Source organism: Delphinus delphis, chromosome 8 (assembly GCF_949987515.2).
Source record: "Delphinus delphis chromosome 8, mDelDel1.2, whole genome shotgun sequence".
NCBI classification, from domain to species: domain Eukaryota; kingdom Metazoa; phylum Chordata; class Mammalia; order Artiodactyla; family Delphinidae; genus Delphinus; species Delphinus delphis.
Window position 1 is genome coordinate 58,512,628 of NC_082690.1, and position 25,487 is coordinate 58,538,114.

The following is a 25,487-nucleotide window of genomic DNA, read 5'->3' on the forward strand; positions in this document are numbered from 1 at the left end:
TACTAGCTACTCTTGGTAAGAATATTTTATAGTTTTTTTAAAAATCCATGTAATGGTTCATCAGAGGAGATATCCTTAGTGCAGTTAACTCTTCCTTTTCCTTTTCTTTCTTTTTTATAGGTGGGAAATATTTCCTGTGCCCTCAGCCTCTCCCGAGAGTTTCTTCTGTACAGTACGTAACGATAAAAGATAACTACAGGTCTGACTTACTGGGAACTCCCTCCTGCTCTTGGCCTTTAGTCCTTGCAAATGAGACACAGCTGTCTATTTTTATTTTTCTAATTTCATAATCCAAGGCACATTTCTAATTTTTGATTAAATCTTACATATTGATCAAGAGTTTTTAAGTTAGTTAGAAAGCTAAGAAAAAGATATCAACCTGTCCCCTTCCTCCTCCACCCCCATCCAGTCATATATATATTAGTGTTGCTTCAGTGGAGAACAAGTCCGAGATTGGGAGCCAGTTTCTTTAGGGACATTTGAAGATCCAGGTGTCGGGAGCAGACCTGGGAACGAGTGCAATCAATGAGAGCTGTGTGTGCAAGAAGGAGAGTGACTCAGCAGGGATGTTCACTTTGGCTGCTCATAGAAAGATAGCAATTCTTCTCTTTAAACCAGAGCTCACTTTGCTATGCAAGCATCCTGCCCAGTTGGCCACAGAGTTCAGCTTCAACCCTCTTCAGGCAGCGCCTCACCAGAGTAAAACTGGGAGGGAGATATACTAGTTTAGCTCTACTTGAATATTTTTGCTTAAAATGTTGGTGGTAGATGGCTTCCCAGGTTTTCTTTTAATAAGATAGTTAGATACTAAAGTAAGATACATAATCACTATTATGTTTTAATATTTATGAAGTATTTCATGTAGGATTTCACTGTCACTTTCTAATGAATCCATTTAGTAATGTTATTCCTTTCTGATAATTTGGCAAACAGTAGGATAAGGAAGTAGCTGTATGGTCTGGAAACACGCAGACAGTTAGTGGTACAAATTGATGACCCAACCCCTCTTTATTTCTTTGTGCTTTATCTATTAAAATCTCTGCCTCTCCCAGAGAACCCAAATTGTGCACTATTATAGGTGGATAAGTAGGACACAGCAAATTGAGATTCCTGGTTCCATAAATGGTTTTGCAATATTTTTGTTGGTATTTTGGGCTCATCATTTCCATTCCCCCAAACTTCATTTATTCTCTGGTTAAAAAAGGATGGTAATTTCTGTCCCCTCCTTTGCCAGAATAATGGTGGTGGTGGCAGTGGTGGTTAGAAGGACACTGAGCTCCTCAGAGAAAGCTGCTTTGTGAGCCTTACAACAAGTCAGCACCTCCTTCTAAGATGCACTGAGAATCACACACAGAGGCTAGCAGGCCGTGGGTAGCTCCAATCCATGGGGGATCTGCAGCCAAAGCGGGCACAAACAAGACACAAGACCCCTGTAGGAACCTAGGCTAGAACCAACGTCTAGAACCCCTTTGTCCCATACTGCTCTGCTATGTCTAGGCCAGTTAGGGATTTTTTGAAGGATCTGGTAGAGCTGGGAATAAATTAGCTGCCAGTTCTCTAGGGAAGAATAGATCGGGTCTCTCTGCTATAGGCTTTGGCTCTTTGAACTTCTGTTTCATAGCACTTCCTTGTTGTGTTGTGTTGTAAGTAGTTAATGTGTCTTTTCTCCATTAGACTCTCAACTCTGGGAGGTTAGCCTCTAGCACAGTGTCTGGTACATAGTAGATGTTCACTGGAGAGTTGGTGAATGAATGAATAAAATATTGAAGCTTCTTCCCTCTACATAAAACTGACCACACCATCCTACAGCCACATCCTCATGATTCCTTGGTCTAAGAGTGTTCCTTCAGATCTACCAGGCCCTACTCAGTCTTTTTTTTACTGCCACGTACTCTCCTGGGAGTGAGGGCCTTACATCCTCCTGTGCATGGACACAGAGAGTTATTTAGGTGGCCAGTTGCTGGTCACGTGTGACAGTGAAGCTATAGGAAACCTTGGCGGCACTCTCTGGGACCACCGTTTGTTAACCTGTGTTATACCCTGATCCGATTTCTTCCAGGCCCCGATAATAAGAGGATGGCCAGGAATGTCTTGAAATACGAAAAGCTCTTGGCAGAAAGCCCTAACCAGGCCGTAGCTGAGGCTGTCATCCAGAGGCCCAACGTACCCCACCTGCAGACCAGGGACACCTATGAGGAGTTATGTCAGACCCTGGGTTCCCAGGTAGGATTTCTCAGGGAATGAAAAACGGAACAGGCTCGGATAGAGGGAGAAAAGGTAGAATTGGGACGATGTGAGGGGAAAGGCTGATGCACTAAAAAATAAATAAATAAAGCTCACTTGGACAGCATCAGTGACCGAATTCTGAATCTCCTGCATTCCAGGTTTTTCATGCTGTAGTTCCCCTAAATCGGTTTCTGCTCCTAGACCCTTCTTCTCTTAAGCTGATTCTAGTCTTTCCTTTCAGCCTACTCACTACCAGATCCCCAGTCTCTACTGCTCCTATGAGACCAGTTCCAGTCCCTACCTGCTGCTCCAGCCTGTCCGGAAAGAGGTCATCCACCTGGAACCCTATGTTGTTCTCTACCATGACTTTGTCAGTGACACTGAGGCTCAGAAAATTAGAGGCCTTGCAGAACCGTGGGTGAGTGTCCCCAAGGCCTGCCAAGAACTTCCCTTTGTTTCTTTATATGACTGGTGTTCAGAAGTGTGAGAATAGGCAGCCTGAACAACTAGATACTTCATCTGTTCAGGAGTTCAAAATACCAGCCATTCCATAAAACTAATCAATGGTGAAAAAAATCACAGTAGTGGTTGCCTCTGGAGGGAGAGGACTGGCTGAGAAAGGATACAAGGGGATTTTCTGGGGTATTGGAAATGTGCTGTCAATGTCTCGTTAGGGATGTGGAGTGCATGGCTGGATGCCTTTGTCAAAACTCAGCAAATGGTACTCCTGAGATCTGTGCACATCATCGTATATAAATTTAACCTAAAAAAATTAAAGGAACCCTCCTCCCCCAGTATCAGTCATTCCATATACATGGAAGAGGTCTACAACAGCAGTAGAGATCGGCTTCATCCTCCCATTGCCTGTCTGTCTTGGGCTGGCTGCAGCTCCACCCCGTGCTGTCTTCCTCCGGGACCCAGCCCAACAGAGCAGCCTCTTTTTGGAACACTGCCATCTCACGCAAGAGGAAAAAGGCAGAGATGGCAAACTACTAGCTGGTTCTTAAAGCTTCTGCTTGGAAGCACCAGGCATTTCTTCCATCCACGTTTCCTTGGCTAAGGCACAGCGTACAGCTAACACTGCAGTCAGCAGGGAGAGTATATCTTAGTCTCCCATGGAGAAGGCTCTGCACCAAGCTTGATGTTGATGCGGAGGGGAGTTTAGTCCGTCAGGAAGTGTGGCAAATATTTAGAAAAATCATGCAGTCGACCTCACCACTGTAAGCATGTTGCCTCTTTACAAACGGTACATTAAGATGGTCTCAGAACTACTGTGTCAAAGCAGACATTGTGGCCTTCACGGTGTGCTATTCACCCCGGCAGCCAGGCCGTCACTTACCTGCTGTGTGCCAGACGCTGTACCGGGTGCTTGGGCTGTTACGAGGAGGTTAAGTATTGCTCGCTCCCATTTAGGAGCTTCCTGCAGAACGGGGAAAACATATTTACAATGCACTGTGATACGTGCTGTAATAGAGGTGTGTGAGGGAGTTGTGCTACGGCAGCCTAAAAAGGCGAACCTTCCTCCGAGGGAAAGGCAGGGAAAGGCAGTCAGGTGAAGAGCAAATGGGGGAAGGGGGAGAGTTAGAAACAGAGAAGGCTTCTCTGTGGACCTGAGATTCATCAGAGTGAAAGGTGGCAAAGGGTATTCCAAGGAGACAGACAATCTGTGCACGGGCCTGCTGTGTGGTGTGTCCAGAGAGTGGGGGGAAGCTCGGGGGCTGAAGTGTGCAAGGGAGGGGGTGCGAGGTGATGGGAGATAAGGCTGCAACGTGAGACACAATTAGAAGCGCTGGAAGTACCAAGCTGGGGAGTTTGGATTTTATCTCGAAGGCAGGCGGGGAGCTGTGGGACAGTTTGAAACAGGAGAGTGCCCTGATCAGGTCTGCAGATTTTGAGGAAGTCTCTGACAGCAGACGTGGATTGGAGGGAGAAAAACAGCAATAATAATTTCATCTAAAAGCCCTTCAGAGAAATCTGGAATCTTTGTACAGAAGGTTTTTGAAGCGATTAAGCTCCCCTCCCTGGTGAATTGGAACGACGTATTTTCAATAGCTTTGGCTTCTCAGTGAGCCAGCGGGAGCGTTTGGCCGCAGCTCCTTTTTCCTCAGGACAACTCTGTTGCTGTGGTAACAGGACAGGCGGCCTACTCGGAGATGTTCATTTAATCCCTTGTAGCCAGGTCATCTGTTTGGCACGCACAGATCTTGCCACTCTCCCTTCCTCCAGAAGCGTCTCGCTGGGGTTGCTGATCCCTGTCTGGTCTTTGGCTCACCCAGGAATAAGCCCGGGGTGTGTGTGGTAGCGGCTGCCCCATGGGATGGCAGCCACCTCAGTGGCTTGTGTTGAATTTCTCTGCTCCTCTTCACTGTGTGTTTCTCAAAGAAGCATTTCTCTGCTCTCTCATCACTCCTCCCCCATCTGCATCCTACACATCCTTGAAGACTCAGCTGAAACCCTATGCCTCTCTTGGCCCCTATCCCTGACCACTTTGGCCCCCTTTCATAGATTCTTTCAGGAGGAACATTTTTTCAGAGCACTTTTTGGGGCAACATACAGTAACCTCCCTCCTCTGAACTCAGTTTTTGTCTCCACCTGTTTGGTACTTTCATTTATTCTGCCATTTACGTGTTGTCTGGAATCACGATCAGTTTCATGGGTTAGCATCCTGTCCCCCCAGCTAGACTGTAAACTAGCAGAGATCATATGTTGTCCTTGAAATGCCTGGCTCCATATTAGGCCCGTTGTAGCCAGAGCAATTTGCAAAGGGTCACATCTGACTGAGTCAAGCCCTCACTTAAACTCTTTAATGGGTCCCTTTTTTTTCTTTTTGCGGTATGCGGGCGTCTCACTGCTGTGGCCTCTCCCGTTGCAGAGCACAGGCTCCAGACGTGCAGGCTCAGCGGCCATGGCTCACAGGCCCAGCCTCTCCGCGGCATGTGGGATCTTCCCGGACCGGGGCACGAACCCACGTCCCCTGCATCGGCAGGCGGACTCTCAACCACTGCGCCACCAGGGAAGCCCTAATGGGTCACTTTTGCTTTCAAATGATTACAGAGCTCCTTGGCCTGGCTGCTGCCACTCCCTCTGCAGCATGTTCCCATTATACTGACACCCTAGCCACCCTAAACAACTTGCATCTCCATGAACAGGCAGTGCTCTCACTGGCTCCCCACACACTCTTCTCTCTGCTTGAACCACTCTTCCCTTGGTCTCTTTCCACCTGTGTGATTCCAGTTGTCTTTTGGGCATCCTGGGAAGCCTTCCTGTCCTTCATAAGAATGGGCTAGATGCTCCTTCTCTGTATTTCCATAGCACCCTGTACTTGTCCATTAGGGCCCCATTGGATGCCTTATGTCTGGTTTCCTATGTTGTATTTACAATGCATAGCACAGTGCTTAGCACAGAGAACGACCAATAAGTATCTTCCCCCCAAATGAGTGACTTGTAGGTGCACAGTAAATAATTCTTAAAGGAATTAAATGCAGTGTGGCTCTTTAACGGAGGGGGCGGGCAGGGTGGAGTGGAGATTCCCTAGGATTTGTTTTTAAACCACTGATGTTGTCCGAAAAGAACAGAAGGGACTATCTCTCTATGAATCTCTCCTCACTCCTCTATGAATGGCTCAGGAGAGGATGCTGGCTAGAGGACTAGAAAGAGACATCAGTCACCTACCGATTCCCTGCATCCTAGTATTGTAGAGGGAGAGGCTGAGAAGGACTACAAGAATGTATTGTTCCCATGCTGCATTTTATAGCTGGGGAAATGGGTCGAAGCAAGGGAAGAGCCTTTTCCAAGGTTGTCTACCTGGTTTAGCAGCAGGAATAATAATATTGTAGAAGCCTCTGAGAAGGGAAAGGGTTTCTGTCACATGCCCTTTGTTGCTCCGTGCTCTGCTGTGACCGCATGTGAAGCGCCGGGGCTGTGTCTTTAGCCACAGGACTCTGGTTCATTCACTCCTGGGTACATTTCACCAATATTGAGCACCTACTCCCTGCCAGGCCTTCTCTGCATCCTGGGGATACAGCACTGAAAAAAGACCAAGTCCTTGCCCTCACGGAGCTGACATTCTGATGACAAATGCAGAAGTAGACATCCTTATGTAAATAATATTTCTCTTTCTGTCCCTGGTACAGTACTTTTGCAATTAGAGGCCACTTTATTTAAAAATAATTTAAAATCTATACCTAGACATTCAGAACAAAATAGAGACATTCAGTTAAATTAGTGACTTCCAACCTGTTTCATTGTTTTTTCCCCATAACCAAGGCAGCTGCAAACAAAACAGACTTTGATTCTCTGTAAGGAAGGGGCTTTTATCAGAATTGTTCAGAAGTAGCAGGCTGCCTCTGAGGGTAGAAAGTGTCCTGTCATTGGAGGTGTTCATTTAATTTAACTTACCATCAGTCAGGCCCTGCCCCAAACACTGGGATATAAAGATGAATAAGAAACAGTCCTTGTTCTTACAGAACTCACAGTCTTGCAGATGCAAACGGGATTCAAAATCACTTGTATTTCAGTTCTACAGACCTTTTTCAGTTTTTACTATTTACCAGATATGAAGCTAAAGGTTATTTTCAACTCTGAGCTTTTATGTCACTTAAGATTGATAGCTATCACTAAATTAGTAGCATGTACAAAATACCCTTTAATTAAAGAGAAACGGGTGATTGTTAGGCTTATGCTAAGAGAGGAGCGTGTCTATGGAAGTGAGAGCCCTTCCTTCTGCATCATAACCACTTGGACTTTCTCTTACATCCTTCACACCAGCTACAGAGATCTGTGGTGGCATCAGGCGAAAAGCAGTTACCAGTGGAGTACCGCATCAGCAAAAGGTAAGAGGGGTCCTTTCTTGGCAGGGACTCTGGTCATGCCTGCTGGCCACCCTTGGGCCTGTGGCACAGGTGACTGAAAGTCAGCAACACCCATTCAGGTGCCATTAGAGACGCCACAGTAGTTCACGTTTACATCTGTACATTCTTGTGGAGAGGGAGCAATTTCCACTCCCCTTACCCAAGGGCCTTTCTCAGGTGGTTACATGGTCTGAGGACTTAACTAGGAGGCCATTAGGGAGAGACTTGAAAAAGCTCCTATGCCCTAGACCAAAAATTAAGTGTGTAGTTGTTCTCCTAACCAGGATTGCTTTTCCAGGGAACAAGTCCTGTCTCTATTTGGAATTTGACTTTACCTCCTGACTCATATTCAAAGCATGACTTGCGACCACTCAGGCAAGAGGGATGGCCAGAATCTCTGGATCTGATCCCTTCTGTGGTTGAGAGCCCAGCCGTATTCCCTCCCCTCCATCCCTGCTCCCCCTCCACTGTAGCCCTTGGTCTGTGCTGTAAGGACAGGATACCGTAAGAGGAGGGTCCCCACCGGAGCCATGGGAGATGGTGATGACATCCTTGGGGAGAGGCCAGACCTCAAGCTGGGTGGATGGTTTTGTTGTCTGGGAAGCGAGGTGAGTGATGAAAGCTTGGATTCAGAATCATCTGGCTTAACTTATTTGGTCTGGTACGTTTTGGGGACCTTTTACATTAGAAGTTATGTTCTAAGTTTTGAAAGGCCCGTCTAACCTCAGCTTCGTTGCTTTGCTAACCTTTCTGATACTGTAGTGTCAAGGAGAAAATTCCACCTTCTGTTTAGAGTCATTGCTTTTAGGGGAGTGGGTGATATTCTCTTTACTTTTCAGGTAAAGAAACTGAGACCCTCATTGCCTCCTCTCACTACCCACCCTCCACCACAGTGCACCCATTTGAATTTTGGTTCTGTCCTCACAACTTCACTGGAACTGGTCCCTCAGAGGTCACCTATGCACTCCAAATCACTATCCACAAAGACCAGGTTCCCGACCACAGTGTCCTCAGCTTTCTGCAACATGCCCGGAGCCTACTTTGCTAGCATTATTTCCCATTACTTCTCTAATAGACTAAATGCTTTCGTGCTGACACACACTGTAGTATATCACCCCACCATGTCTGTGCTTATGCTATTTCTTCAGCCTGGAATATCCCTACGTCTTTTCCATCTATTGAAATTTTATGCACCCTTCAAAATTTGGCCTACATGTCCATCTCACCTCAGTGCCCCAGTCAGAAGTAACATCTCCTTCCTCTGTGCTCCCCAGAACTTTACTTTAAGGGCTGGTTCTTATTTTTAACTCTACCTTGATTTGTGCTCAGTTGTATTTGTGTATATTTGTGTGTCTCCTCTCATGAGCTCTTTGAACACAACAGCTTTGTCTTGGGTATCTTTGTAAACCTTAGAGCCCACAGCATAGCACTATGCGTGCACTCCATACAAAAGAATGAACAAATTAATCCATCATTTATAGACCAAGGACGTGGTCTTCCAGACATGCCAAGGTGCTTCCCTTAAGAGCCTTCATCATCTCTCCAGGAGGCTCACTGGCTTTGCTTGGGGAGCACTTCCTCACTTCCCAGGGACCACATTCTGATGCCAAATCCTCCACTTTATCAGAACCTCAACAAGACATTCAGGAAAAGAGACTGAACTTTGCTCTTTGGCCTTTGCCCTATCCTGGTTTGTCCTGAAGTAGAGCAAAAGAGCAGAGATTTTTCTGTGTTTTACAGCAAATCAATAACATACAGCTTACAAAGCATCTTCATAAGCATTGTCTGTCACAATCTTCCTAAGTCTGTGTAGTAGATATTATTACCATCCCCATATTATAGATGAATACACTGAACCTTAAGAGAGGTGAAAGGTTAAGGGCCTGACCAAGGGTCAAGCTGAGGATCCAGGACTGGTCTTACTCCTCTGAATCCAAAGCTTTTTCCATTGCACCCAGCTTCCTCCATTGAGATGTCTCTAAACACAGCATTCTTAAAGACAGGGTTTTGTCTTCTTTCTCTTTGTATCCCAGTGCCTGGTGATGGGAACCTTCACTCTTCACACACCTAGCACAGGGTCTGGCATACAGTAGGCCTCAGAGAATGTTTGTTGAATGAATGTGTGAATGTTAAGATAGAGCACAAAATGGACTGGGCCGACTTAACAGGAGGAGTGAGTAGGTAATTAGGTATTCGTGTCTGTCTTCCTGTCCTCCTTGCCTTCCTTCCTTCCTTCTGGCAGTTAACATCATTCATTCACAGATATTTAGTTATTTCTGGCAGTAGATCACTGATGCTGCAACCTGTGGTGTGTTTTAGTGCCTGGCTAAAGGACACCGTTGACCCAGTGCTGGTGACCCTCGACCATCGCATTGCCTCCCTTACAGGCCTTGATGTCCAGCCTCCATACGCAGAGTATCTCCAGGTGGTAAACTACGGAATCGGAGGGCACTATGAGCCTCACTTTGACCATGCTACGGTAACCATGGGGTCGGTGACCAATCTCGTGGGGTAGGCAACGAGGGTGTTATTTATTTCTCTGAGACAGAGCTCTTATAGGGCCCCCAGAGAATACCGCGTGACATTTTAGAACAAAGGTTCTTGTTCTAGGTAGATTGAAAGCCTTGATTTCAAGCTGATTGCTGCTGACTCATCTTCTTTTTACTAAAACTCACTGAAAAACAGTCTTACAATGATTGAATTTTATGACATGTAAATTATATCAATTAAACTCTTCTATGACAAAAAAGTGTGCCTCTTTGGCAAATCATTGGGAACTCCAGTCTTATGACTTGGTATTTTTACAGAATAATTATCTGTAATATTTTATATGTTAATTTATTTCACCAAGAACCTGAAGGTGCAATCAGCCCCTCACATAGTGCTTTCACTACTAACAAGCAATTTTGTTTGATTAGTAGTATACAGTTCACTTATATGAGTATCTAATAAAGTGGTAAGAGGAAAAAAAGTATATTGAGTACCTGCCAGCAAAGATAGGCACATACTTGACTAGGTATAGCTCAAGGCTGTATCCCATCTGTGACTCCTCCATTCTTCTCCTCCCTGTATTATGGTGGCATCCTGGCTGTTACTCTGGTGCCATCTGCATAAAATAATATGTTCTATTTTTGTCTCAGTCACCAACCAGCCCACTGTACAGAATGAACTCTGGGAACCGAGTCGCAACATTTATGATCTACGTGAGTCTTGCTCTGGAGGGACCAGGGCTGCTTACTTAATGACTATTTATATCTCTTTTATTTTATGGTTTTCAAAGCGATATCAGATACTGATTTCATCTGAATTTCACAGCAGAAAAATCTCCAGGATGTTTGTGAATTTCATACAGCACTCTTGTTAGGCACTATAGGAGAGAGAAAGAAATATCAATACAAGTCAGTTCCTTCCCTCAAAGAGCTTACATTGTGTAGACCTCAATGTGACCTTGTCATTGTCAGTGATTAGGATGGGAAGTGGGGTTACACCGAAGGCCAAGAGATCCTGGGACCCGAACAACACAGGAAGGGGATGTGAGAGTCTCTGTCTTTGAGGTCCCATAGACTAGTTGGTGTTGAAAAGCATGGACCTATAGGTGAGGTTGTGGAGCTATGAGGGGAGAGAGGAGAGAAATGAAGCAGCTGAGATTACAAGAGGGAAGAACGGAGATGCCTACAGAGAAATTCAGTAAGTGTGGCTCTCTCATATGCGGTGAAAATTTTCTTCCTTATCTCCTCATAAATTCTTCACTAAAATCTACATTATACCCCCTTAAAACAAACTGCCCTCCTCTCCTAGTTTCTGACCTGATCCTATAGAATTCGGACCCAGTCTTTATTATCTCACCTATCCTCTTCCCTTCAGATCATGTGGGTTTACCTCCTTCTCTATGGGCAAGTCATAATTTCAGGCATCTGTCACTTAAATTATAAGAGGTGCATTACTGTTAAATGAAGGAATAAACATGCCAAATGTAAGTGCTCTACATAACACCCTAAGATGAAGGCCTGGTTTCAGGCTCATTAGAATAGCAGACACCTACACCCTAGCATTCCCTCTTTCCTTAGTCCTGTTAACTGGTCTCCACAGTGTAGCCAAGAAAGGACCATCAGAGGCCAGCACTCTGTAGTTTTAATGCTGGCAATCCCAACATGCTTCTTCATGTGGCTTGGTTTTAATTTTATGCAGAACTGGAAGGCTGCCGTTGCCAATGGTGTCTGGCCTCTCCTGGTCATTCTGAGCATTCTGATCAGGCAGAGGGATGGCTGACGTCAGCTCTCTGGGCAGGAGACACAGCTTGGATCAGCTGCTGGTACATCTCTGGTTGATGACTAAAGCTGGCATGGGAGGTCACAGGCAGTGAAGTGCACTGATATCAAAGAATAGGACATCTAGGGGCCAATATCTCTCTGTTCTTTATCCCCCTAGTATCTTCTGTAGCTGATTCCCTGATTACAGAGGTCCAGTTACTATGGTAAGGGTACTATGGTAAGGGTAGACCAGCAATTTTAAATGACAAATGCAAGAGTATGTATATGTTTGGATTTTAAGCCTTTGATACACAGTGGAATGGAAAGCGTTTTGGGTTTGGAGTCAGTTGGTCTAATTCTGGTTCTGCCACTTAACATGTGGCCTCAGCACAAATCACATCAATTCTTCGAGCTTATCTTCTTGCTCTGTGCCTCCTCACAGGGCTGTCATGAGGATCTGATGAAATAATGTAAGGGGATATCTCTCTGTGCAGTTTCATACAATATGTTTCTATCATGTATCCCAGAAAGCAAGCATAGGACCCCATAAGTGGGATCGTGGGACCTAGGAAGTGCTAGGTTATGCCCAATCCTTTCATCTTCAGGTTGGTGTTAAGACCATCATAAACATTTCTGAACATAAGACATAAGATTTATGGAGAACATAAGAGTAATATTATATAGGGAGAAAATAATCTTTAAGGAGTATTGGGAGGATTGAGTTGAAATCAGGTTAGTGATTTTCTACTCAGACTGGACATAAGATCAGTCCCAGTACAAAACAGTGGAAGGTTTACAGAGGGAAGATTTCCCTCCCCTCCACCAATCTTACAATCCATGCCCTGCTCATGAGCTTCACAGCACACAGATCCGATTCTCTTTTCAATTTGTTGGATAAGTCCTTCCTTCCCACTATACTGTGAAACCACAGGTAGAGGAAGGCAGGAAAGTCCAGGTTTCCTCTGTTGCATCTTGCTTACACCCACAGTGGCTGACAACAGGGGTCTGAACAGAATCATCCAGTTTGTTATTTGAACACAAGGAGCAAATTGTTGCTCTCATCGCCCTTCCCAAAGGACTACAGGGGGAGCCAAGATGTGCTAAAAATCACCACTGCCTTTTCCAGGTTCTGAATCGCCGCGTCAGTTCAGTTTCCTCTAACAAGTGCTAACATCCCAACTCCCATAACTCTTGCTCTGTAACACAGGCGAATATGGTGGGATCTGTGAATGTGCTGGTAGACAGTTAGCCAGGGCGAGGTAAGACTGGCACTCTGTGTCATGCTGCTGGTGAGAAAATAATTTAGCAGTTGTATCTAAAGTATTGAATATTTGCATATACTTTTGACCCAATAATACTAATGCTCAGACTCTTTCCTAAGAGAACAATCTAAAACGCAAAAATGATTTTACTCATTAAGATGTTCACAGTGTTGTTTATAATAGTAAACAGTGGGAAATAAGCTAATGTTCAAGAGTGTATGTAGCATAATGGTTATGAGCAGGGACTTTGTAGTCAGACAGCATTGGCTCAGCTCCAGTCCTGGCTCAGTCACCAAGGAGTTATATGACCTTTTGTAAACCACTCAATCTCTGAGACTTGGTTTCCTCATCTGTAGAATGTAAATAATAACAATCCTAACTCACAGGAATAGTGAGGATGATATATTTGTTGTGAGGAATAAGTGAGATAATATATTTGTAAGGACTTAGTGTGATGCCTAACATACGGCCAGTGCTCAATAAATGTTAACTATTACAGTTAAACCATAACAGTGCTTTTTTCTTTTTCCAGATGGTAAGATGATGAATAATATTAAGTATTTTAAAGTATTTTTCAAAATGTTTAGGTTATTACATATTTCTTTGACAATCAGAAAAAACTCTTCAAGTTAAGTAAACACATCCATAATTCTAGAATATACCAGTGGTGAAACCCTTTAGCTGAGATTACCTAGAGAGGGTCTGAGTGATCTGGGAAACACACCAAAGGTGCAATCAGTATTTCCTATGATGCCCAGCTTTCAAATATAATCATTGTATTCTAAACAGTGTTTTGTAAGCCACTGGTCATGATCCATTAGTGGGCTGTGAAATCAAGTTAGTGGATCTGGTCAGTATTTAAGAAATCTGAACTAGAATAGAATAAAATAAAATGGAAAATAACAGAGGGCATCTGATGTAGTTAAGAATATTTTATGAAACTTACTTCAGGGACGTGTCTGTGTCTTGGGTTGTGACATAAACTGTATTTCTTCCTGAGGGCCTCGAAGTTTGAATCTACTTATGGTAACCCTCAATAAGGATGTTAGCTCAAAGGGTAAAGAAAGGGGGCATTTCTAAACGTTGTCCTCTTGTGGCCCTGCAGGCAAATACTGATGCCACTGAGTAGGCTCTCTCAATTCCTAAATTGGGTGATTGTATTTCCATAAGTATTTCTCCCAGAGTTGAAAGAGGGGCACACAAGAGGGAATTTATGCAGAAATGACATCAGACGTCATGTGAGGCAGAGTAGGGCAGTCGGGATATTTCAACCCTGGCTCTTCCTCTGGCCTTGCAGCTGAGCTCGGTGGAAGCTGGAGGAGCCACAGCCTTCATCTACGGCAACTTTAGCGTGCCTGTGGTCAAGGTGAGTGGGGGTCTGACCCCAACAGGTGGTTTTAGCAGTGCAGAACTAACACCCTAGCGTTCATGCTGCCTGTGCTTGCAAGCTTATTCCTGGGAGAGGGAATGAAAAGAGGTCTCCCCTGATTCCCAGAATCAAAGATAATCCCTCAATTTTCTTGACTCCTGCATTTACTTGTGCCTCTATTTTTTATTTTATTTACACTTATATTACAAGAGGATGATTACATGTGTGTCTTCCCATTACAATAGAGCTCCTCAAAGGTGAGAGTGCCCTTCAGATCCTTGACAACAACTGGTCCCTTCAGTCATTCGTTTAGTAAACACTGGCGGCTGGAGGCACTGAGAGTACCGAGGAAAACTCGTAGTCCTTGCCTCCAGAAGTCAACATAATGTATTGCAGTAGGAGTTATAATGTCAAGCAAGGCACAGAGGGCGGCCAGTGTGGTAAGAGGTTTGTTTAATTAATTAATATCTCCCCCAAATGTCAGATCAATCAATCAGGGATGACAGCCCTTACTTCAGGAATGAAATGAAGACAAATAATTGAGATCACGCCTCATAGCACTTAGCACAGTACCCAGCACATCCTAAGCATTCAGTGAGTAAATGCTGGGTATCTATCAAAACTCAGGGGGTTGGCCAAGGTTAAAGTAAGCGTATAGGAAAAAAAGCTGGGGACGGGGTGGGGGGGGGAAAGAACATATACGATTTGGAATCAAAATGCCTGGGTTTGAGTCCTGACCTTGCTTCTTCTTCGTTGCATTATTTAAAGCCCCTAAGTCTCAACTTCCTTGCTGGTGAGGTGGGGATGATGATCCCTGCTTCCTGCGGGTGTTATTAGGAAGTGCCTAAGGAAGAGTCAGTGGCTCACTTAAGTTCTTAGTTGTGTGAGGAATATTTTGTTCCACCTTGTGCTTTTTGTCGAGTTTCTCTCCTCAGTGATCGTATGACACCCAGTGCTCACCTTTCCCCCAGCACTTGTCACACTGTCTCATCCTCGTTTGTTTTTATGTCTGTCTCTCCCACAAGACTGAACTCCCTGAGACAACTGGACATGATCTGTCTCTGCATCCTCAGGGCCTAGAGCAGAGCAGGCCCTCAATAAGGGATGCATGAGTGAATAAGTAAATGGCAGCTTATACCATCTTGTGGCATTTTATGCATGCCTTGCCCCCAGTCTGCATGGACAGTTTTCTTGTTTAATGACATGCATGCCTTTGTCCTCAGTCAAGTGCTTCCTAAGGACTGAGATTCTGGGCTGACCTCCCCTGGGGCGGGGTCTGCTTGTTTTCAGAATGCAGCACTATTTTGGTGGAACCTGCATAGGAGTGGTGAAGGGGATGGTGACACACTTCATGCTGGCTGTCCTGTCCTGGTAGGAGATAAGTGGGGTAAGGCCTGCCTTTCTGGGCATGGGAATTGGGTGAGGGGTTCAGGGTAAAGTGAAGTAGGGGATGGATGGAAAATAACATAGCCTTTTCATTCCAAAAGCTTAACAGTGCCACATTATATTGAGGTGATCAGAGTCTGGATTAGTTGCCACCAGTACATTGGGAGCCCATAAGGCCGGGCTTTTGTCATAGAGCAGGTGTCGGTAAAAGTTTATTGGCCTTACCAGATGGGCCTTGACTCCTGAGCACAGCTAAGGAATAATATGTTGCCAAGTCCCAGTCCTCTATCCCAAGGAGAGAACCATCAGGTGCTTCCCCATGAGGAGATGGTCAAACAAGCAAGAGAGAAATAAGTAGGGGATGTGTTTATGTCATATGTGTCTAAGAGCACTTAGCTCTGAAGACAGAAAAAGAAGTAGAAGAGGGACTCTTGTGCTGAGGTGGACTTTGCCAGGAGAATCCATCCCTTTTCTCTCATTACCCTGGAATGGTTCCCTGGGGGAGGTGGGCTTTTAGGAGCTACATATGAAGGGTAAGTGACCACAGTACCCACGGGTTTGAAAATTAGTCTGTAGTAGCAGGACCTGTCAGGGACTTTTTCCAGGTGCCACTGTCCTTTTTGCTCTTTACTGCTGCTGAAGCAACGTCTTGTAGTCCACAGTAGGGCTGGGACCAGGGTGAGGCAAGTGAGTTGCCAAGGGTGTGGAATTTAACGGCCTTGTGAGCGAGCATCGCTACTGTCTGCTCCGCTGAGCCTCCTCTTCTTCCTCCCCATTTCCCCCAGTGGCCAACAAGTGGATACACGAGTATGGACAGGAATTCCGCAGACCTTGCAGCTCAAGCCCTGAAGACTAAAATGTTGGCAGAGAGAAGCTGGAAGAGTCCTTTGGCTTTCCAGAGAAGCCAGAAGCCAAAAGCTATGGTAAGAGAGGAGAAAGGAGAGCAAAGCTTCTGGAGGAGGGTCTTTGTCAGCATTGCCTATTCCTTGCAAATGGAAGACAAGGAAGTGGTCTCTAGCAGAGGACATTTGAGAACTTACAGTTGCTTCTCAAGCCATGAGTCACAGTAGAATGAACAATAGAAAGGAGGGGGCAAGGAGGCTGGAGCGAGAAGTTTCTAGAGCTCAGACACTTTCTCTTGGGAACAGGACATATCAACAGTCTCCAGGGTTTGGTCATTGGGGCTTTTGCTACTTGAGCCTTGACCACAGGGGCCCAGAAGTGGCAGTGAGGACACCTGCAGGTGTTGCCTGACCCCCCATATGCCCTTCTGCCTACTGACTTCTGCTGAAGGCTGAGCAGGGGGTGTCTCTGTATCAGGAGTGTACCTCATGTGATGATTTTTTTAAAGCAGAAAATAACTTTTTTAAAATATGATTTTTTAATATAGCCATTAAAAATGTTTTAATACAGTCATTAAAGATGTTTACAAATCATTTTTCACAACCAAGAACATTCTTACTTTGTAATATTGAGTGAAAAAGGCAGAGTATAATATTTTATTTATGTGTAATCTCATCTTGGCTCCCCTCTCACTGCATTCCAGACACAAGACATTCTTTCTGTTCACTGCTGCTGGTCTCACCATTCCACTCTTGGCTCAGTACTGCTTCAGAGGCCTTCTCTGACACCCAAACTTCCAGCCACTTTTGTTCACATTAGCCAACTTTGTTTTCTTCCTAACACTTTTCTTGAAATTATTTTATTTATTTAATTGTGGCCAGTGGCCTTCCCTTCAGGCTGAATGCTTTAAGACCCCTCTATACTTTGTAAATGCCTCTATTGTAGCCCCCATCTCACTGAATTTCACTATTTGTTTATTTGCCTGGCTGCCTGCACTCCTTATACCTCTTGGTATCCCCAGAAAAAGGTCTGTTTCAAATAAGTAGGCATTCAGCAAATATTTCTGGATAAATGAATAAGAAGGCCTCCTTTGAGTTGTACTTTGGAGGACAGGTAGAATTTTTTTACAGGCAGAGTCTAGTGAGGAGAAGCATTTCCCAGCAGAAGGACTAGCATGAGCTAAGGCTGCACTGATGAGTGACTTGTGCAAAGAGAACATTCCGGGCGACTTGGCTCAGGTTCCTCAACAGGAGCGAGGGCGTGTGCCTTGCTCACAAAGAAGCCACACAAGTAAAGGACTAGGTGCTTAGACACTGCTGCCTCCGCCCCCTCCCTGCACCATACACGTCAGGGTTTCTGCCTCCCAGAGCTCTGTGGGCCCCAAGGAAAAGGTTCTGGTGTGCTGATATTCGGGTTCCTGAAGAGCCTCCACAAGCACCTGGTCACATCCCCAGTATTTCCACTGAATGCATCAGGACTCTGGAAACCCTCCTACTAAATTACTGTCATGTAGGGAAGAAAAAGTACTTTCCCCCTACCCTTCTGAGTTCTTAGCTGAAACCTGTGTAATAAAAGACATATTAACAAAAGGAAACCCACAAGCTTAGTGACATGTATATATCATGTATACATGGGACATACCCAGAGGAAAATGAATAACTCCCTGAGGTGGCTTAGAACTTGAGATGAAATATCATCGTAAGAGGGAACGGGGGGATGTAGCCCTCTTAGATTCCTAGGAATGATAAATGGGCCCTTAGAGTATAGCCCATAGGTGGGAGATGTGATGGTGACAGTTGATCTAGGTGTGGTGTCCACTTGTAGTCTCTTCTCCTGTGGTAAGGGTCAGTCTTCCTTGGTTGGTGAAACTCTTGAGGAGGGGATTTCTAACAATTGAGTTCCTTTTGGAGCATCTGTCTTCAGGCAGGTTAGAGCAGTTCAGGGAAAGTGGTGTGTCTGTGGGGCCCCAAAAGCGCTTAGTAGGTAGCTATTTCTAAATAGGACTGACTGTGGCTTGGTACATAGTTTATAATTTTGTTTCTTTCTTGCACGCTTCTTCAACTGTTTTTCTAACAGCTTTCTCCAACCTGGGTTCCTGGTGTTGCACTCAGTATCCCTCACAAGATTCACTACAGGGAAGATTCTTTATGTTAATGACTATTATCATTGTCATTAGTAACATACTGACCGTTTACCACTGGCCAGGCACTGTGATAAGAACTGAGGTGTACTTGTCTCCTTCAATCCTCACGATGAATAGGTACTATTATCTCCATTTTATAGATGAGGGAAAGTGAGGCAGAGAATGTGTAACTTGCCTGAGGTTACATAGCTATAGTGGCACAGGCAGGATTTGAATACAGGTCTGCCTCCAAAGATTTTTTTTTTTTAATTTTTTAAATTGAAGTATAGTTGATTTACAATGTTGTGTTAATTTCATGTATACAGTGAAGTGATTCACATACAGTATATATGATATATATACAGTATATATATATATATATATATATATATATATATATATATATATATATATTCTTTTCCCTTATAGATTATTACAAGATATTGAGTATAGTTCTCTGCGCTATACAGTAGGTTCTTGTTGGTTATCTATTTTATATATAGTAGTGTAGATGTGTTAATCCCAAATTCCTAATCTATCCCTCCTCCCCTTTCCCCTTTGGTAACCATAAGCTTGTTTTCTATGTCTGTGAGTCTGTTTCTATTTTGTAAATAAGTTCATCACTTATATCATTTTTTTAGATTCCACATATAAGCAATATCATGTGATATCTGTCTTTGTCTGGCTTACTTCACTTAGTATGATAATCTTTAGGTCCATCTATGGACCTAGAAAGAAACAGAAAGTATGAACAGACCAATTACCAGTACCAGTACTGAAACTGAATCAGTAATTTTAAAACTCCCAACAAACCAAAGTCCAGGACCAGATAGCTTCACAGGTGAATTCTACCAAACGTTTAGAGAAGAGTTAACACCTATCCTTCTGAAATTATTCCAAAACGTTGCAGAGGAAGAAACACTTCTGAACTCATTCTATGAGGCCACCATCACCCCAATATCAAAACCAGACAAAGAGTGGGAGGGAGACGCAAGAGGGAGGAGATATGGGAACATATGTATATGTATAGCTGATTCACTTTGTTATAAAGCAGAAACTAACACACCATTATAAAACAACTATACTCCAATAAAGATGTTAAAAAATAAATAAATAAAAAGATACTAAAAACAAACAAGCAACCAAAGATATCACAAAAAAGGAAAATTACAGGCCAGTATCACTGATGAACATCGATGCAAAAATCCTCAATGAAATGCTAGCAAACCCAACTCCAACAATACATTAAAAGGATCACACACCACGATCAAGTGGGCTTTATCACAGGATGCAAGGATTTTTCAATATCCGCAAATCAATCAGTGTGATACACCACATTAACAAATTGAAGAATAAAAACCATATGATCATCTCAATAGCTGCAGAAAGAGCTTTCGATAAAATTCAACATCCATTTATGGTAAAAACTCTCCAGAAAGTAGGCAAAGAAAGAACACACCTCAACATAATAAAGGCCATATAGGACAAACCCACAGCTAACATCATACTCAATGGTGAAAAGCTGAAAGCATTTCCTCTAAGATCAGGAACAAGACAATGCTGTCCATTCTCACCACTTTTATTTAACATAGCTTTGGAAGTCCTAGCCACAGCAATCAGAGAAGAAAAAGAAATAAAAGGAATCCAAATTGGAAAAGAAGAAGTAAAGAAGAAAAGAAGAAGTAAAACTGTCACTGTTTTACACAGAAAATCCTAAAGACACTAACAGAAAACTACTAGAGCTCATCAAAGAATTTAGTAAAGTTGCAGAAAATTAACACACAGAAATCTGTTGCATTTCCATACACTAACAACGAAATACCAGAAAGAGAAATTAAGGAAATAATCCCATTTACCATCACATCAGAAAGAATAAAATACCTAGGAATAAACCTACGTAAGGAGGCAAAAGACCTATAACTGTAAAATGCTTATTAAAGCAACTGAAGACAACACAATCAGATGGAAAGATATACCATGTTCTTGGATTGGAAGAATCAATATCGTTAAAATGACAATACTACCCAAGGCAATCTACAGATTCAATACAATCCCTATCAAATTACCAATGGCATTTTTCAGAGAATTAGAGCAAAAAATTTTTAATTTGTATGGAAACACAAAAGTCTCTGAATAACCAAAGCAATATTGAGAAAGAAAAATGGAGCTCGAGGAATCAGGCTCCCTGACTTCAGACTATACTACAAAACTACAGTAATCAAAACAATATGGTACTGGCACAAAAACAGATGTATAGATCAATGGAAAAGCATAGAAAGCCCAGAAATAAACCCACTCACTTATGGTCAATTAATCGACAACAAAGGAGGCAAGAATATACAATGGAGAAAAGACAGTCTCTTCAATAAGTGGTGCTGGGAAAATTGGATAGCTACATGTAAAAGAATGAAATTAGAACAGTCCCTAACACCATATACAAAAATAAACTCAAAATGGCTTAAAGACTTAAACATAAGATATGACACCATAAAACTCCTAGAAGAGATCATAGGCAAAAAATTCTCTGACATAAATCATACCCATGTTTTCTTAGATCAGTTTCCCAAGGCAATAGAAATAAAAACAAACAAATGGGACATAATCAAACTTACAAGCTTTTGCATAGCAAAGGAAACCGTACACAAAACAAAAAGACCATCTATGGAATGGGAGAAAATATTTGCAAATGGTGAGACTGACAAGGGATTAATTTCCAAAATATACAAATAGCTCATACAGCTCAGTATCAAAAAAACCCCAAACAACCCAATCAAAAAATGGGCAGAAGATCTAAATAGACGTTTCTCCAAAGAAGACATACAGATGGCCAACAGGCACATGAAAAGATGTTCAACATGGCTAACTATTAGAAAAATGCAAATCGAAAGTACAATGAGGTATCACCTCACACCAGTCAGAATGGCCATCATAAAAAAGTCTACAAATAATAAATGCTGGAAAAAGGAACCCTCTTACACTGCTGGTAGGAATGTAAATTGGTGCAGCCACTATGGAGGTTCCTTAAAAAACTAAAAATAGAGTTACCATATGATCCAGTGATCCTACTCCTGGGCATATATCCAGAGAAAACTCTAATTTGAAAAGATATATGCACCCCAACATTCACTGCAGCACTATTTACAATAGCCAAGACATGGAAGCAACCTAAATGTCCATCAGCAGATGAATGGATAAAGAAGATGTGGTATATATATACAATATAATATTACTCAGCCATCAAAAAGAATGTCTGTCTCCAAAGATCTTAACTAGCCCTCTGTTGTCTGAATTACATGTTATTTTGCTGTGGTTGCTTTGCTCCCATTAGCAATTATGTCTTTTGGAGCCAACAATTTTTTTTTTTTTTTTTTTTGTGGTACACGGGCCTCTCACTGTTGTGGCCTCTCCCGTTGTGGAGCACAGGCTCCGGATGCGCAGGCTCAGCGGCCATGGCTCATGGGCCCAGCTGCTCCGCGGCATGTGGGATCTTCCCAGACCGGGGCACGAACCCGTGTCCCCTGCATCGGCAGGCGGACTCTCAACCACTGTGCCACCAGGGAAGCCCTGGAGCCAACAATTTTTGAAAGGAGTCTTCAGCCTTTTCCCGGGCATTGAAAAGATCTATCCTTTGTGTCTCTAATGCCTAATGGCTAAGAGCCCCTGTCAGATGTAGGTACTGAATACACGAACAAATCACCTCAATTCCACAGATGTAAAGAGAACGCCTATTGTGTGACCAGCCCCATGCTTGGTGCCCCATGAGATTCCAATAAAATGAGGAGGTCTGCTCACTGCCCTTAAAGCAAAATTAGCACATGCCCAAATATAAGAATAGAGAATTATATATAATCAAATAGAAAGCTGTGGGCCGCTCACCCTAAGGATCACAGGAGTTGGGAGAAAGGGGAGAACCCTATGGCTGAAGTGGGATGAGAGGGCTTCCACATTGGGACCCCAGGAACACAGAAAGAGTGAGAATGTGCCTGAAGAGGGCAGGGAGCAGCTGCCACCTCACCTGTCCCCCATTCACGCACAAGGGGGCAGGGAGAGCTGTCTGGAAGGAGGAAGTGAGAGGGTGTTGATTCTGGGGGGCCCTTATCCAGCAATGCCAAGAGGAGCCAGCACAAACTGCTCTTTCATGGAACCACTCAAAGAGTCCCCTGTTCGGGGGCCTTGGTTGCTCAAGCTGGGAGAAGCCAAAGGAGAGGGGGTGAGGTGGGGACAGAGGGACATTTGCCTGCAGACTGCTGTATACTCAGAAAAACAAGGAAATCAGTTAAGGGCTGGGGGAGGAGACAAACATTTATGCCTGCTCTGTGCCAGCTATTTTATCTCACTTATCTTATTCACAACGATTATCATCCCTTTTGGCAAGAGAGGAAAGGAGGCTCAAAGAAAAGACCTCTGCTAGAAGCAGAGCCGGATTTGGAGCTAGGGAGGTCTCCCGCCATCAGCTGCTTCTAACCTCTCCTTCCTCACGTTGGGATCCCCACAACTTCCTCCCCCTGAGGAAGTAGAGCCTGCCTCTTTCTCTTCTTCCCCTCTGCCCCATCCTCTTTTATTCCCTTTCTTCATCACGTGACCCTTCCCATCAAATGCTTGATAGGCCTGCTCCCCCTAAGGTTTAAGTGACAGGGTCCTGCTGTCCCTGCCAGGGGCATATTTGCATTTTAAATGGATAGCCCATGGTGAAATCAAATATAATCTCAAAGGAATGAGGTGTCTTTTTGGTTAAGGATTTAAAGGCATGGATCAGATGGCTCCCCATAGATAACTACTGTCTCTCTCACCACATTTTGAGATGGGGCATAACTAAAATAATGACCATCATGCCTCCTGTCCAACTGCTTATCATCTTATGGGACCAGAGGGCGGCAGTTACTTTCCCTGGCCCAGAAAGGTGAAGTGACTTGTCCATAGTTAAACAGTGTGTCAGTGGCAGAGCCAAGACTAGAAGGCAGATTTCTGGGCTCAGAGACCCATGCCTGTCCGCTTCTTGGAACAGGAGCACAGTGGGCAGAAGATGGAATCAACCAACCCTTGATGGTGTTTTCATGGGCACAGATTTCATGTGTGGCTGTCACTCATTCATTCAATTAAGGTTTACTGATGTTGCCTCTGTGCCTGGCCCTTTGCTGGGGCTGGAGATGATGACTCTGTCTATCCTTGAAGAGCTCCCAGAGAAGAAAACCCACACAATGACAATACTAGTGGAAAGGGGACACGCAACACGTTACATGTCCGGAAGGGGTATCACTACATCTCTGGTGTGATGGGCTCATGTGACACTTGATTTAGGCCTTGAATGATAAGGAGGTTCGTGTGTGTGTGTGTGTGTGTGTGTGTGTGTGTGTGTGTGTGTGTGTGTTATGGAGATGTGGGAGCTTATCTCCCTAACTCACAAGTATATAAGAAAACTCAAAAAATCCAGACCCTTCTGATAAATCTAAAAATTTCTTTGGTCTTGAAAATTCAGACACATCATTCAGGAGAGATTTTCTCTAACTTTGTGTTCCTTAATCTGTTTCAGAAAACAGATTTTTTTCCCCCCTTACCATATCAAAAATTATATTAAATATTCTTTTAAAAATCACACATCGTCCCCTAGGGGATGCCATCAGCCTAGAAATTCCCACAATGCTCTCCAGGTTCTAGAGTTTTGGAATTTCTATTTTTAACCCTCTTGCAACAAAAAAGGAAATAGGAATTGTCAGTGGGCTCATCCTGGAGGAGCAAGGCAATCTATCCTGCTGCCTCTGCTCAATCAATTCTTTCTCTGGCTGCCACTGAGCCTGTTAGTCCTCTGGTGCTTGAGGCCAGAAAAAGCCATCCTCTCTATCAGCTCCCTGAGTCCCTCTGGCTCTTGGGGTTGTGGGCCTGGGGACAGGCAGGGCCAGCCTCCAGTGCCTGGGCCAGCCAGCATCAGTCCACTTTACTAATTCCAGAGCCCTCTATGGGGGCTCTGCCCTGGGTCACCTCACTCACTCTCTCCTACATCTAGCTGTCTTGGAATACAAAAACTACAGAAGCACAATGAAGTACCACTTCACACTTACTAGTATGGCTATAATTTTTTTTTTTTTAAAAAAAGGAAAAATACTAAGTGTTAGAGAGGATGTGGAGAAATTGGAACCCTCATGCATTGCTGATGTTGCAGCTGCTGTGGAAAACGGTTTGTCAGTTCCTCAAAAAGTTAAACATGGAACTACCATAGAACCCAGTAATACCTCTCTTAGGTATATATCCAAAAGAACTGAGAGCAGGGACTTCAAAATAAATATTTATACACCCATGCTCACAGCAGCATTATTCACAATAGCCAAACGGTGGAAACAACCCAAGTATGTATAACAACAGATGAATGGATAAACAAAATGTGGCATGCACATGCGATGGAATACTATTCAGCCACAAAGAGGAATGAAATTTTGATACATGATTTAACACAGATGGATCTTGAAAACATTATGCTAAGTGAAATAAACCAGACACAGAAGAACAATTATTGTATGATTCCACCTACATGAGGTACCTGGAATAGACAAACCCACAGAGACAGAAAGTAAAACAGAGTTTCCCAGGGGCTGGGGGCAGGGAGAAAGGGGGAGCTGTTGTGTGACCTTGGGCAAATCACTTTCCTTATCAGAGCTCTCATTTCCTCATCTGTAGGGTGGCACTGCTAATCTGTCTGCCTTACCCACTCCACAGAGTTGTGAGGTCTCAAAAGGCTGTAAATGTGCTCTGTAAATGGCACATACTGTATTGTGTCAATTAATATACGTTTACATTTGATTAGCCATTGATTTGTGGTATCATCATTGATCATCAGGAAAAAACTTTCTCCCCCCATTGCTCAGCTAACTACCCAGTTAACTGTTCCCTCCATCCACCTGTAAGAGGCCAGCCACTTGACTAGTCTCAGGTTCCCAGGTTTCACCTGGCTACAGGCTGGGGTTTCTAGCAAACTGCTGTGAGAGGAAGCCAGCTCTAGGAATATCGGAACCTCTTGAGTTTACATAACTTTCTGAGCCCAGGACCCAGACTGAGAATGTGTTGACTCTGGCTGCTGATGGGGCAGCCAGCTGGGGCAGGAGAAGAGTTGGCTCGAAGATTACAAACAAAACACTGTCCCTGCAGGAAAGAGTATGATTGCTGTTTGCTTTCTCTACTCCTGTTGTA

The 25,487-nt window shown here is 43.9% G+C and overlaps 2 protein-coding genes across 3 annotated transcripts in view; one reads left to right on the forward strand and one right to left on the reverse strand.

Moving 5' to 3' along the window:
* The window catches only part of P4HA3 (prolyl 4-hydroxylase subunit alpha 3), a 34,311-nt gene extending 17,532 nt beyond the window's left edge, over positions 1–16,779 (forward strand). Inside the window, exons 5-13 of one of the 2 annotated variants that reach the window (XM_060018284.1) lie at positions 121–172; positions 2,060–2,223; positions 2,468–2,644; positions 6,994–7,058; positions 9,396–9,555; positions 10,217–10,279; positions 13,886–13,954; positions 15,248–15,328; positions 16,129–16,779. In XM_060018284.1, coding sequence (XP_059874267.1) covers positions 121–172; positions 2,060–2,223; positions 2,468–2,644; positions 6,994–7,058; positions 9,396–9,555; positions 10,217–10,279; positions 13,886–13,954; positions 15,248–15,328; positions 16,129–16,413 — 1,116 coding nt within the window. In that variant the 3' untranslated portion in view covers positions 16,414–16,779. Of the gene's footprint in view, positions 1–120; positions 173–2,059; positions 2,224–2,467; positions 2,645–6,993; positions 7,059–9,395; positions 9,556–10,216; positions 10,280–13,885; positions 13,955–15,247; positions 15,345–16,128 lie in introns of both variants that reach the window. The other variant, XM_060018285.1, reaches the window with a different exon arrangement.
* PPME1 (protein phosphatase methylesterase 1) overlaps positions 10,319–25,487 on the reverse strand; it is a 96,213-nt gene continuing 81,044 nt past the window's right edge. The window contains exon 14 of the mRNA XM_060018287.1: positions 10,319–10,443. Coding sequence (XP_059874270.1) covers positions 10,437–10,443 — 7 coding nt within the window. The 3' untranslated portion in view covers positions 10,319–10,436. The remainder of the gene's footprint in view (positions 10,444–25,487) is intronic.